At 39.0% G+C, this 14,628-nt stretch overlaps 1 protein-coding gene across 4 annotated transcripts in view; it reads left to right on the top strand.

The window, feature by feature from the left end:
* LOC119654883 (protein Aster-B-like) overlaps positions 1–9,232 on the top strand; it is a 128,150-nt gene extending 118,918 nt beyond the window's left edge. For all 4 annotated transcript variants that reach the window (XM_038060493.1, XM_038060494.1, XM_038060492.1 and 1 more), the window contains one exon: positions 8,592–9,232. In XM_038060493.1, coding sequence (XP_037916421.1) covers positions 8,592–8,693 — 102 coding nt within the window. In that variant the 3' untranslated portion in view covers positions 8,694–9,232. The remainder of the gene's footprint in view (positions 1–8,591) is intronic.
* Positions 9,233–14,628: the final 5,396 nt, after the last annotated feature.

Below are 14,628 nucleotides of genomic sequence, written 5' to 3'. Positions count from 1 at the left end.
TTTCTTAAGCTGGTATTTGATTCAATGCCTGCTATTTTCGTTAAATGCAACAATGACGACAACATATTGAAGACAATTGAGAATCTGGAATGTTTTCGAATGAGGTTCAGTCAATCTCTAGGTATAAGTTTCAGAAATGACTTGCAATCGTAAAACATATTGGATGCGTGGCATCGCAGATTATGCACTTGCATCTCTCAGTATCTCTTGATGTTAGAGATGTTACGCTTCTTTTCATTGCCTTTTATCTTGGTACCAAGAGCTTCCAACGACTGAAAACGACTCTCCAAAAATGCCAAATATTCTGTAAACGATTAGGTTACCTGTTGCGGTGTTGAAGAGATTGTTGAACCGATCAAACAGCAGATACGAACTAGACGTGAATGTGAACCCAGTGATATTCGAAATATAAATAAATGGCGCATATGCAACCAACCTGAACTTCCCCTATATAATGTAAGTAATGAGAATCCTCATGAAGTACCATTTTTTTATGTGACTAATCACGAGGGTGTGGAGTGCTTTGAAAATATCACTTTTTTAATTTGACACTTAAATAGTGCTGTAAGAGCGATACGGTCTTCGTTATCTGACCATTAAAAGTTGAAAGAATTTCTTACGCTTGATAGGTTATATTTCATAAGCCATGTGGTAATAATGGGGTTCAATTCTTCTATTGGAATAGGTGTGTTCAATTTAGTATTTAGGTATATCAGCATAAAATACATAAAAGCGCTATGTAGAAAAAATCTTGAAGAAATAACTACCGCATCTTCTGCATGACATTGCAATCATTCATTCATTCATTCATCCAAGCTGATGATAAATTCACAGTTGAAAATGGACCAAATTTGTCATCAATCCAAACACCATTACTCTACTTATAAATTACGCAGGAAGTAAGTCATGAAAGAGCCAGTTACAAATTCACTGGTCCATATGGCACTTGCTTCCCAACGCATTACATTTTGCTGCTATTTCGTTCCGTTCTTGCCGCCGGTTTGCTACCAGATACCTATTAAAAGTATCTGCTTGAAGTCGCTGTTAATGCGAACAAAACAGAAATATATGCGTTAGCGATGGGAAAATGATGTATGTAATATTACAAAAGTGATATCACCTTAAAGTGTAATATCACATTACCATCACCGAGTGGTATCCTAACGTCATCACATGGTTGTGTAATGATGGCTATCATTCCAACCTCCACATCATAATTAATATTAACAACTCGGTGTATCGTGTTATTTATGTGTAATAACGAACCAACTCTCAAGTCAAACACTCACTTATAATTAACATCTTAAGATGTTTCTTGAATTACATTCAATTACATTAAATAGAGGAATACCTATTTGTTACAGTCAGTAATTTTTAATTCATTATAACAATATCACATCACTTTGACAAATTGCACAGCTGTTTATGACTTGTCACATGTGTAAACATACGTTTGGGAGAAATTCACCCAGTATGACCAGATTCGGTTAAAATTCATTTCTTTGTTCACACTGTTCATACTTAACAAGGCGACCACTCTGCACTAGTTAAGTAGAGGATGTCTTCAATGTTAGTAGAGGACGACTGCCCTTAAGATGAGCCCAGGAGAATAATAGAAGAGGAGTTATTACTTTATGTTTTATTCGACTGTAGTAATTGACTCTATATATACATACTTAAGAATCAATTTGCTGATAATCGATGTTTCCACGGATTTCAATAAACTGACTAGCCAGCTCATGTTCCAGACACAGTGACACACTTTGAAGTGCACAAACAGTGACATATATTCTATATGAGCAGTGACCACATTGCTTTTAGTATTTCCGTGTGTTTAATTTTCGCGGCAACTACTTCTTCTAAAGAGTTGTTACTGTCACCATCTTTTGGAAGATCTAATGTCGACTCTAAATTTTCCTTTAAATGTATTTCTGTTTTTGATACCTAGATAAAACAATATTATTAAGGGTACTAGCAACAATAAGTCAATAAACAATATCTAATTTACCCAATTGCTAGATTGTGGAGACAATTTCCTAGTGTAATAATTCTTGATATTTTCCATATTTTGGAAAAGTATAAAATCTATAATAATTAATTTGTTCTCGTCGGATGGGTATTTTTCTGATTACTCGAATCACAACCAGACACCACATAATGGATTTATTACCACCAGGTAATTTTCCGCAATAAAGTCTTCAAAAGTTCACTGTTTTTAAAATACAACTATGTCTTTATAAAACATAAAACGATTGCACGAAGCACAATATATCGTTTAACGATCGCATCTAGTGATTTGCGTTCAAAGCTCTTTCACAATTGAATACTTATTAAACGTCTCTACTTGAAATCGCTGTCAATAAGGACGAACAGACATATATGCGCTAGGGATGGGGAAATGATGCATGTAATATCACAAAAGTGATATCACCTTAAAGTGTAATATCACATTACCATCACCGAGTGCTGTCCTAACGTCATGGTTCGTTACCGAGGAGTGAAGTGATGAAGTTTAATCTCGCGAGGTTTCCAGCGATTAAATGATTTGAAATGACTAAAACTTGCTTATTCCTTTCGCTAGTGATATTTATTAAGGTTGCAAATACCGATATTTCGGGAATCACTTGTTCTCTCCTCTCCCTCCGTTGGACTTGTTAGCACTGATGAAGGGAACAAGTGGTTCCCGAAATATCGGTATTTGTAAGCTTAATAAATATCACAAACGAAAGTCTTAATTATTTCAAAAGTGATGATATTAATCCCTGTAATTTTCGGAAACTACATAAAATTTCTTAAAAACGAATATTTTTCATCTAAGTTTCAATACGGATTACTGTAGAGGCATTTCAAACTTACAAACCTGCAAGTTGACCTCATTATGTTAGCTTTCAAATGATATGTAAAAATGATGGGCTTAATGATGGGCAATTTACAAACATTACGCATCAAATGGGATCAAGTTTCGGTCTTGATATAGAGCGAATTCCCTTAAATATAGTGACATGTGGCACTCACGGGTCGAATTTCTTCCTGAAGCCAGCTTCGTTTGAATGATTCCAAACGGTTTTTTTTTTGCGTAATGTTTAGCTCCTGAGCAATCAAAGTAGTGCTTCCATGACGATTTTCATGATTTTTTCGATATTATCGGAAATTAACCTTCCAGAGCGTGGTTTATATTTCATATCGAAATTACCGAACCTTAATCGATGAAACTAAAATGTGTGTAATTGGCTGTTATAGAATCAGCATCTAAATACTGTTCACATTTTCAATCATCTGGTTTGCGTTTTCGCCTTTATCGAAATATAAAAAAAGAAAAAAATGAGATTAAAGCAAAATAAAAATTACATGTAGGTTACAATCCGAGCTCGGCGTGGCGTGAATTTGTTGTTGCTTTGTTTCTGTCTGTTGATAAAATAGTTAGAACACTAAAGTACTAATTGTATATATTTGATTCTCTATTAATTCAAAATGTCTGCGATTTGAACGCTTGGTCTCTTTCAGAGACGAGAACGAAATCTTCTTTTAACCACAAAAAGAAAAGACGACTTTGCCTCGATTGCTCAACCTCGCTGCAAGCCATCAATCCACTCCTCCTCACGCAGCAATGTTTCACCGGAAAAATTCGACTCCTCTTCTCTCTTGAAGATATAAATCAACTCTTCCCCGAATCCAGCTGAGCAATTCCTCGGTCCGGATCCGGCTGTCCACCCACGAACCGGTCCACGTGCTCGCCTTGAACTCCGAGAGTTCATGTTGCAGCAACATGCCCGTGCGCCCACGGATGCGGCAAATCATTCCCCTCTGTCAAGCTCAATTCGCCCGAATGCATTCAATAATATGCAATCCGCGGCGAACATTAGGGTAATTGCGCATAATGTATTATTTGAGTAAATTAATTCAGAAAAAGGCGGATGCGATTCCACTCCCGTCGTGAAACTGCGGTCACTACAAGCAGCTTAGTAGCTTAACTTCAGTCGTCCTAGTAGCGGACAGCTCAAAGCTTAACTCGCTTTTTAATCCTTTGAGGTAGTCGGAGTAGCTATAGGCACAACTTCAGACTATACACAAAATATTAAGCAGTTTGGCGAAACTCCACTATAATAACTCGACACGGTCTGGTGAAAGCCTGCGTTGATTACAAGTTTGTTTCTTGAATTTATACATTAAAATTCGCTTATCCAACACTAGCTATAATTATAATTTTCTCACGTAATTCTAAATTCATATGGTCTATTCATTTCCAACTTTCACTCACCTTAAGATGTTTCAGATTTCGTCCATTGCACTTGCAGAGATAAACGTTAGTAGTGTCATCCCAGACATATCATATTTCCATGCTATGTGAGGATTGCCTTCACTTTGTATTGTTTACTATAACTGAGAATATTTACGTTTATTGGAAATGGATATCTGTTTACATTGGATTTTCTGGATTGTATGGATTACGGATATTGTATCTAAGTTAATGTATGCAGAATATAAATATGAATATTTTACTGCACATTACATTCTCACTATTTAGGGCCGTTGTATCGACGTAAAGCGCTTTATGGTTAAAATTGTACTGAAATGACGTTTCAAAACCACGTGTAACCAAATCAATTGATTGGTAAATGTCAAAGTTATTCGATATTTTTATACCGACATAAAAGTTATCCTATAGAGGCACTTTGATATCAAACCTACCGCGTACAAGTGATCTTATCCTTACGAAAATGATTACAACTTGAGTATTTAAACAAGGCTTTATAGGTTTCTTTCCTAATTGTAACAGCGAATATTTACGTTACGAATAGACCGAGCGTCCGTGTCATCCGAAGGTTAGGTTGCGACTCGTCGCACCTTTCCTCCTCTCGCCTTGAGTGCCTCTAGCGGATAAGCGCCATCGACGAACCATTCGCCGGGCAACCGGAGGGTGGTTCCAAATACCGAATACAGATACTGTTTTGATGGCCAATTAACACCGTAGGCAGCAGTTGAACCTAATTCGCTTTCTCTTCATGGCACATTAGCGATGCTTTCAGCAACTGGTGCCATTGTTTGATCGCTCCGTTGATCGCCAGATGGTACGGGGTGATGCGGGTTTGTTTACAGCCGGTTAGATTCGCCAACGACGTCAACAAGGCGGATTCAAACTGTGCGCCCTGATCCGCCCCGATGCTCGGTGCACTATAGCGTGATATCCAAGTTGAGTAGAATGCTTCCGAAACTACTTCGTCGATTGGTCCTTCAAGGGGCAGACCTCGGGCTAACGCGAAAACCTGTCAAACATAGTGCGGCAGTATCGGAACTCACCTGACCGCGTGACTGGCCAGACGATGTCAAAGTGAACCTGCTGTAACCGCTGGTCGGGCATCGGGAACGGTTGGATGACGTTATTTGTGTTTTCCCACTTCGGCACTGGCACTGCATACAACAACGTGGGCACTGCCGAGTGTCGCTACCATCCCAGGCCAAATGAATTTCTTCGATATTGTTCGCGGTGGAACGAACTCCAGGGTGTGAATTACAATGAAGAGGGTCGAAAACTCGACTCTGTATACCCCTCCGCACAAAGTTGTTAGCTCCAACTCCGGATCGTGAGATTGTTCGTCGGTCAGTTTTTAAGGGCGAAATCCGTGGAACGCGAGACAAAGCGTCTGCAACAGTGTTTCTATGTCCCGCTATATATTAAATCCGCTTCGAAAACTGCGAGATGTAACTGAGGTGGCGAATCTGGCGAGCAGTTGACTTGCTCGAATTCTGGGCTAACGCGAAGATTAACGCGAGGAGCTCGTACGTACTCTAATTCCGTTCAAGCTTAGACATGTGAAACACAGTTTTGACAAACCCTGGACTGCTTTTCGAATTTATACCTTTCCTCGACCGAGAGCTTCCCGAATTCGTCACAGGTCAACATCGCATGTTTTCCTTTGCTTGTACTGCAAACCCGTTTTTCTTCGTGGCTGAACTGTCGCAGTTCGTGACTGAGTCGATTGAAGTAGCTTATACCTTTTCAGAAGGAATCGCATACTTTACTCGATGATCTATCGGAAACAGCGAAGAATATCCGCATGATAATTCGGATCACTATTGGATCCCTCTGGGGAGCGGTGTATCCTAGATTGCTCAATTCCGCCAAGCAGTTCCATATGGTGTTGTACATCGTAATTATGTTGTTCGCAGATTTGTATAGGAGCTTTCTTATGTTTAGAATGGCGTCTATCTCTTCGCAGGCAGCGTGGCGGTTGTCCAAAAATCGTTCCTTCGAAATTGGTATCGCGAGATTCATAATTATTCCTCCTGCAGTCCAAGGTATGGATCGTCTGCTTCAAGAAGCTCTGGTACATTAGTGCCACCAATGTCTCTCGTTTCTTTTGTAGGTATTCCGCCGTTTTTCGAGCGGCTCCATTCTTTCTGTAATTCCTCTCGGGAACCTCCGGCTACTTGGAAAGATCCTTTTGCTAAATGAAACTAGTAGAAGGAAAAGTTTCCAGTTTAACTATAGTTTTATTGCTTTTTTCTAAGAATTGCAGACACGTGTTTCGGACACAACATGTGTCCTTCTTCAGTGCTAGTTTTGTAATAATTGATTTCATTTAACTCTATAGCCTTATATATCCTAACCTATTAAACTAATTAATGTGATAACGTGTTTCTGAAATTGTAATACCCCCTTAATTACTTACCTTAATTACCTGGAATGAGCTGGAAGAACAGTTGCCAGTTGGAGCAACTTACTCCCCACATTCTTATGTTACTTATGTTAGCATTACAATTTTTCTTTTTCGTTTTTTACCCGGGTCGGCGGATGTGATTCCATTTTTTCTTTGCTGACTCAAAAACTGTCATTTTATTCGCCCCAGTCTTACGTCAGACGGTCAGCTGTTTCTGCGGCCATTGAATGCAGCGGTGGAGACGAATTCGTGTTGGTGCCTAGGTTCATGCCTCCGGTCTCGGTCCGCTTATTTTGTGCCCAATGCATTTTCTGTCGACTCCCTCAGAGCATTTCACGAATTCGGTCATGCTTACATGCATTTTCTTTTTATCGGTTATGGAATATTCAAACATTGTATTTAGGTAGAAAATTACCGGTTTTTATATTGATTCATAAAGGAATTTTTTTAGGAAAAGGTAACTGGTGGTAGGTTTTTTTAAATTAGGATGAAACAAATTTTTTTTAAAAATGATAAATGATTAATATGAAAGAATGTCCAGAATGTGAAAAAGGAAATTTTGAAAAATATTCTGGTAAATGTAAAGGGGTATTAAAATGTAAGAAAATGGATGAATATTGTATAATATATTATGTTATGCACATGTAACAGAAGTGGTCACACTTCTCTTCTTTTTTTGGCTTCGCTTTGAAAATATTTATTTTGCGCGAGTGTTGCGTGTAAGTTTATTTCTTGGAGTCTTGCCTAATTTATGAAAAACCATGGTAAAACGAGGAATAGGTTACTTTTCTTCGAAGCTAATGGTTCTTAAAGATATGTTTCCTTGAAAGTGAAAACGCACGCTTTACTTATTAATATGATTTTGTTTGTTTCGACAAACTCAACTCTAACAACTCAACTCTAACAATTCAACTGCTGCTTACATGTCTTTTTCGTGTCCTTATATGTGGACAACATTATCTTAAAATCAACCTTTGAACTATTGACTAGATAAGAAAAATGAAACGCTCATTAGAATTATCTGAAATGCATTATCCTATCGAATCATTAAAATGCATCTTTCCGCTCATACGCATTTTAATCCTAATCAGAAAATTGATTCTCGCGTCTCAAATTTATCTCTATTTGTCGTTGTCGTTTCATTTTTCTTATCTGGAATGGTCTGGTTTATGACTTTAAGCTCGTATACAACTGACTTCAAGTGATTTATAAAGTCGAGAAGGAAGGAGAGGTTCTAGGGAACACCACCTTTCATGTATTTCTCTCTTCCAACCACTGTAACAGGGAGAAACCTGTTGCTCAGATTTCTATGAAAAATTCGGAACATGTCCTCAAATAGTTGTACTTTAAGATAAAGTAATAAAATAATTTCCGATTTTTGAAGAAAAGGTAAGGGGTTATCCCTTAATATTTTAAGTTGAGTGTTTGTGTTCATTAAAAAATCAGCCCCTAAAGTGATACTATAAAAATTGTTATTTAAAAATGTATAGCATCTGTCAAATGAATAGAGACCCCAAAATACATTATAAGTGATGCAACTAACTAAATTCATTTAAAATATTGTTTGACATTTTCGTTATTCGATAGTTTTAGGGTATTGGGTTTTTGGGCGGGTCAATTTCTGTGAATGTGAGGTTATTTATTTCATTTCTGCTATCATCTTTTTAAGTGTGGTATATTTCTCTCTATATCTGTTTATAGTTTTATATCGCATTTATTGACGAACGATTGGTATCTATTTTCTTTCAAACATACGCATCTTATTCAGTATTTGTGAGATTTGTACTGTCCTTCAGTATTAACGCCTGAGAGGCTTTCATCAAAAACTCCCATTCAAATCATTCATATCATCATCCCTATTTTTAGAATTAATTCATATCACTTAAATTAGTTGTCATTAATTGAAAGTGGAAAAATTCTGTGTCGTTTCAGACTGAAAGTACATTGAGCGACCTCTTGCTTATAATTCAGTTCCAAAGAGCCTCTCCTTCCACCACTCAAAGTCCTGTTCCCGATTTTGAAAGAGATCTATAAAGGCGACTTTCCTAGCATAAAAGCGTAGAGTAATTGATGACACTAGACATCCCAAATATCCAAGAAACTAGGCTGTTGGTGGGGAAGATAATTAGCGTCGGTGACTAAGAAAATTCTGTTTTAAGATACAAATTTGACTAACATAGGACTAATAGATTTGGACAGTTGTTTTGGAAATATAAATCGCAAAGGCTTTCTGGCCTAGAACTAAACTAAACTCTGGAATATAGTGAATTTTTATCTACTCATTTAAGTACGATCTAAATAGGCTAAAAGGACTATGTATTTAGAGTCAGTAAGAAGAGCATGCACTGTGGACTATATAAATGTTGTAATGACTAATAAGTTTTGCTTTCATTTCGATTTCATTTTGTATTATGTGATAGTAATGATAGGATGAATCTAAAGATGTATGAAAGTTAATATCTAACTTGTTAGTTGTATTTTGCTTACAGTTATATAATTGCGTATTTTGTAGTAATTTAAGAAAGAATAGTATTGAAAAGATGGAAAGAATAAAATCTAGTTTTATTGATTGATTTGTTTGTTTTACTCACCATGATTCATTATACTCGAAGGATCGAATAAAGATTTCGATATTTGTAACTCAAATCATAAGGCAAGTAATTTCTAGGAAAATTTAATCTGAAATATATTTCAAATGAGACGGCCAAGTGGAATTGCGGTAAGTAATTTAATTGACATTTGATTTTAATTTTGACGTTTGTTGGAAAGGTGGGGAGTGCTGGGGGCCGAAAGTGATTATTTCTTTACCGGGCCCATTCTCAGAAACTGCCAAACCCAAAAATCTGCAAAAAATCCGGAGGCTGCCACTGTATATTGCCTAGGCTCTGAAATACCTTCCATACCGATATCCTTTCAAATAAAGTTCGTAATAGTATATTATTATAATTTTTAGTAATTGGCTGCACAACCCCCCTTAAGTTTATCCTAATAGGCTATAACATAGAACATTATCCCACCAGATTTTATGGAAATTGCACTATTACCAACAAAGTTATAACAGATGCAACTTGTCGTTTCTTTCTGAATTTAAGAATATGAATGTTAATATCACCCGAAAGTCGATACTCTCATATAATATTCGGTTGGGGCAAAAGAAATGTCGTATTTGTAATCGAAATTTGACGCTTTATTTAACATACTTAGAATTATCCGATTTAAGTCAACTGTGCGCCGTTATGTTCGCGAACTTGAAGGCAACTTCTTTATCCCCCCTTATCCTCCTTATTTGCAAAAAACTTAGATAGCCAGTTTTCGCAATCCTCTTTTGACGCCAACTTAGTAGCACCAAGAGCGTTTTGCATGGACCGGAAGAGATGGTAATCACTTCGTGCCAGGTGCAGACTATACGGTGGGTGCGATAGGACATCCCATCCGAGCTCCCGTAGCTTCTGGCGGGTCATCAAAGATGTGTGAGGCCGAGCGTTGTCCTGGTGGAACACAACACCATTCCTATTGACCAATTCTGGCCGCTTCTGGTCAATCGCATGCTTCAAACGGTCGAGTTGCTCACAGTAGAGGACCGAATTGAGGGCCTGGCCATAGTTGAGCAGCTCATAGTGGATGATTCCCTTCCAATCCCACCAAACACGCAGCAAAACCTTCCCGGCCGTCAATCCGGGCTTCGCGATGGTTTGGGCCGGCTCGCCGCGCTTCGACCACGATCTTTTTCGCTTGAGATTTTCGCTTCAAAAATGGGTCAAATTCGTTCCGTTCCAGCAGTGTATCGCAGGCGTTGATTCGGTCCAAAAGATTTTTTTGCGTCAACTCGTGTGGCACTCAAAAAATTCAGCTTTTTTTGGAATCCAATCTTCTGCAAATGATTCCAAACGGTTTTATGGTCTATACCCAGTTCCTAGTCAATCGAACGAATGCTCACATGCCGGTCTACTTGGATGATTTCGACGATTTTATCGGTTTCTACGACGATTGGCCTGTCAGTACGGGATGTATCTTCGACATCCACTACACCAGAACGAAATCAATCAAACCAACCCTGCGCTGTGCGAATCGTTACAGTATCGGATCTATAATCTTCACAAATTTTTTCGGCCACCTTCGTTACATTTTTACCTCTCAGGTAGTAAAAACGTAAACTATGGCGAATTTCTTGCTTGCTGGACTCCTTCTTTGACGCGCTATAACTTGAGACCGAAACGTACGATCACAACACTGTCAAAGAGACGCTTGTAGCACAGATTGTCGTCTTCAAATCGCCGTATAGTATGACCCGATGCGATAAGTACAACACAAGATATGTTTAAGTGTCGCCATCTATTGACAAAATACAACATTTCTTCTTCTACGTACTAATGGGGCAAATGTACACTCAAATGTTTTTATATAAGAAATACACAAAACCTTTCATACCTGAAGCGTTCAGCTTCCGGTTGTTACTTATTTTCAATTTTGGATAATGTTGTCTGAACATTGTTTTCAACTGGTATATCTGCTGGGCGGCCACGTTTTTTATTGCTTGAAAATTTGGTTGCAATAAGTTGGTCTGCAAGTCGCATCCTGAAGGCTAGAAGATCATATTCAGCTGTGTGTTTCTTGTATTCATTCCAGGCAAGTACGATCGCCAAATCAATGCCATGAAATATCATCCCAAGCATCCATTTTCTTGAACGAATGTAAATTCGGTAGAGACTCAGCTGTTGATCCAATCAATTCATCCCATCCATTGCATGGTTATATTTTTTAATAATTTCTAGCCTTTCAATCTCTACGTACTTGTCCTCCTTTTTATTCTATCTTTTCGCTTTATTTGGTTCACTGATTCCAATAAAATTGAATGCGGGGATGACGGATTTATTATCTAACCACTTTACTACCACCACTTCTTTCTTTTCCTTCCTCATAAACAACTTATCTTCTGTAAATGGAGGTCCGAAAATCCGATTCAGTCTAATCGTACCAGCTGCGTCAACATTCTTGTTTTTTAACATCAGAAGATGGTAGCTAGAAAAATAGTTATCATAAGATAATATCCTTCCATCCGTTATCCGCCTTTGTGCGAGAGTATACACAACGCGCCCAGATGATGTTTTTCGGAATCTAATTCGGTAGATTGTCCCTGATATATGGTAAAATCACATGGATACCTAGACTTTCCACATAAAAAGAAGATTTTTATCCCCCACAGACTAGGCTTGGTTTTTAAGGCTTTGTGTGAGACAAAACCTCATTAGAAACGAGTCGATGTCTGCTTGCCTGTCTTTTTAAGGTTTTGTTTGTAAAACAAAACCTTATTAAAATCGGTTTACTGTCTGTCTGTCTGTCCGTCTGTCTGTCTGTCTGTCTGTCTGTCTGTCTGTCTGTCTGTCTGTCTGTCTGTCCGTCACACGCATTTTTCTCGGAGACGGTTGTAGTGATTGGCACCAAATTTGGTAGAAAGGTGGGAACTGTGAACGCTCACGCATATAGTGAGTTACATCCTTTTACGTCGAATTTAAGGGGGGGTCCCCATACATGCAAAGGGAGGGTGTAAATTTTTTTTTCATCAAATATAGTCATGTGGGGTATCAAATTAAAGGTCTCGATTAGTACTTTTCGAAGCCAGTCTTAGTTTTGACATTTGTTGAAAAGGTGGGGGGTGCGGGGGGTTGAAAGTGGTCATTTTTTTAACGAACCCATTCTCAGAAACTACTCAACCGAAAAATCTGAAAAAAATCAGGGGGCTGTCACTATATGGTGCCTAGGCTCCGAAATACCCTCCATACCGATACCTGTTCAAATAAAGTTAATAATAGTATATTACTATAATTTTTAGTAATTGACAGGAAAACCCCCCTTAAGTTCACCCTAGAATCACAAAATTTTGCAACAATATAGGCTACAGCATAGAGCATGATCCTGCCAAATTTGGTGGAAATCGCACTATTACTAACAAAGTAATACTAAGTCAAAGCTGTCGCTTCTCTGCAAATTCGAGACTATGAATGTCAATATCACTTGAAAGTGGCTATTTTCACATAATATATGCATATTTTACGTGCTACATGCTAATGGGACAAATGCACACCCAAATCTCTTTATAAAAGAAGTAAACAAAACCTTTCATACCTGAAGCGTCTAGCTTCCGGTTTCCCGACTTGTTTTTGTTTGAAGAGGTGGAAATCTTAAAATATACTGGCTTGGATACGCCAGCGTGTGCGATTCTTACCCACTAAAACCACCCCGCCACCTCCCCCCAAGCACCGTGGAACCATCATATGGTATTACATCACCGGACTTAGTTTGGTCTCCTTTCATCTCTACGTGCCGTACGTAACCGCACCTTTCGCAGTTTACTCTAGATGCGACCATAAAGTTGATCGCATCTCAGTCTTCCTGACTTGCCAGCATTCTTCGCACCAGATTTTCTGGTACGAGCATGTCTAGAATCTCCTCTTGGTTCTTCCTTTCTGCCACAAACCTTAGACAGTGGAAGAATATGTGCCGGGGTTCTCTGGGACTCCATTGCAGTTTGGACAATCGGGTGGGGTATTTAGTTTAAACCTGAACAGGTACTGGTGATAACCTCCACGCCCCGTGGGATGACGAATCCTGCATCATCTGAGAGAGTCCTAAGCACACCTTTAGAGCTGTTCTTTTATAGAGTGCAGTCAGCTTGTAAGCGTTAAATGTGGCCTTCAATGCCTTTCTCCAGACTAGAGCTGCATAGAGCAGGATTGAACTCATTACCATAGCTAGATGCAATCTGGAAGCATAATGTGGTCCTCCCACGTTCAGCAAAATTCTTGCCAGGGCCACACTTGCGGTGGATGCTTTGTCATAAGCATACTGCAGGTGTTTATAGCTGAGCTTTCCATCTATCATAACTCTCAAGTATTTGATAGCAGGCTAAGAAGTGATGATATGATTCCCAATTTGAATACGGGCGCAGTTTCTTTTACGGCGCTTGGTGATGAGGATCGCTTCTGTTTTTTCCTCCGCAAGTATCAGGGGGGGGGCAAAAATTGTTCGGAGGATTCTTCTCTCGAACACGGCCAAGAATTCGCAATTCTTCTTGCTAAGGACCCAAGCCTCCGAGGAATACATGAGGACTGGCAAGATCATTGTCTGGTACAGTAAGAGCTTTGACCATATGTTGAAACGTTTCGAGCGGAACAGTTTTTGTAAGCTGAAATAGGCTCTGTTGGCTGACAACAACCGTGCGCGGATTTTATTGTCGTAGCCGTTTCGACCCTAGATAGGAGAAATTATCAACGGCCTCAAAGTTATAGTCTAATATTTTTATTCTTCCCTTTTGAGCAGTGGGGTTTGATGTTGTCGGTTGGTTGGTTTTTGGTGCTGACGTTGCCACCATATACTTTGTGTTGCCTTCATTGATGTGCAGCCCTAGATCTCACGCCAATTGCCGCCTGCTCGATCTGGATATAGGACGGTCGATATAGTTAGCATAGGCCAGTAGTTGGGCGAACTTAAAGGGGATCGTACTCCTCGCATTTACCTCAACACAATAGATCACTTTCTCCAGGGCCAGGTTAAAGAGGACGCATGTTAGGGCATCTCCTTGTCGTAGACGGTTGTTGATGTCGAATGGTCTTGCGAGCGATCCTGCTGCTTTTTATCTGACTTCGGTCGATCGGGGTTACCCTAGCTAGTTTTTTCAATTTCGTCGGCACATTCTCCCATGGTCGTGTACAGTTTTACCTTCGCTCCGCTATCATATGCGGCTTAAAGTCGATAAAAAGATGGTGCAACTAATGTCCATATTCCAACAGTTTTTCCATGACTTGCCGCAGAGAGAAAATCTGATATATTTTTGCTGATTTGCATGGAGTGAAGCCTCTTTTGTATGGGCCAATGATGTTGTAGGCGTATGGGGCTATCCAGCCTAGCAAGATAGCGAAGAATATCTTATAGATGGTAATCAGCAACGTGATACCTATATAATTGCTGCTCT

This window comes from Hermetia illucens, chromosome 4, assembly GCF_905115235.1.
Source record: "Hermetia illucens chromosome 4, iHerIll2.2.curated.20191125, whole genome shotgun sequence".
Lineage (NCBI taxonomy): Eukaryota > Metazoa > Arthropoda > Insecta > Diptera > Stratiomyidae > Hermetia > Hermetia illucens.
The sequence above is the reverse complement of the archived record's forward strand: the minus strand, read 5'-3'. Positions and strand labels throughout refer to the sequence as shown.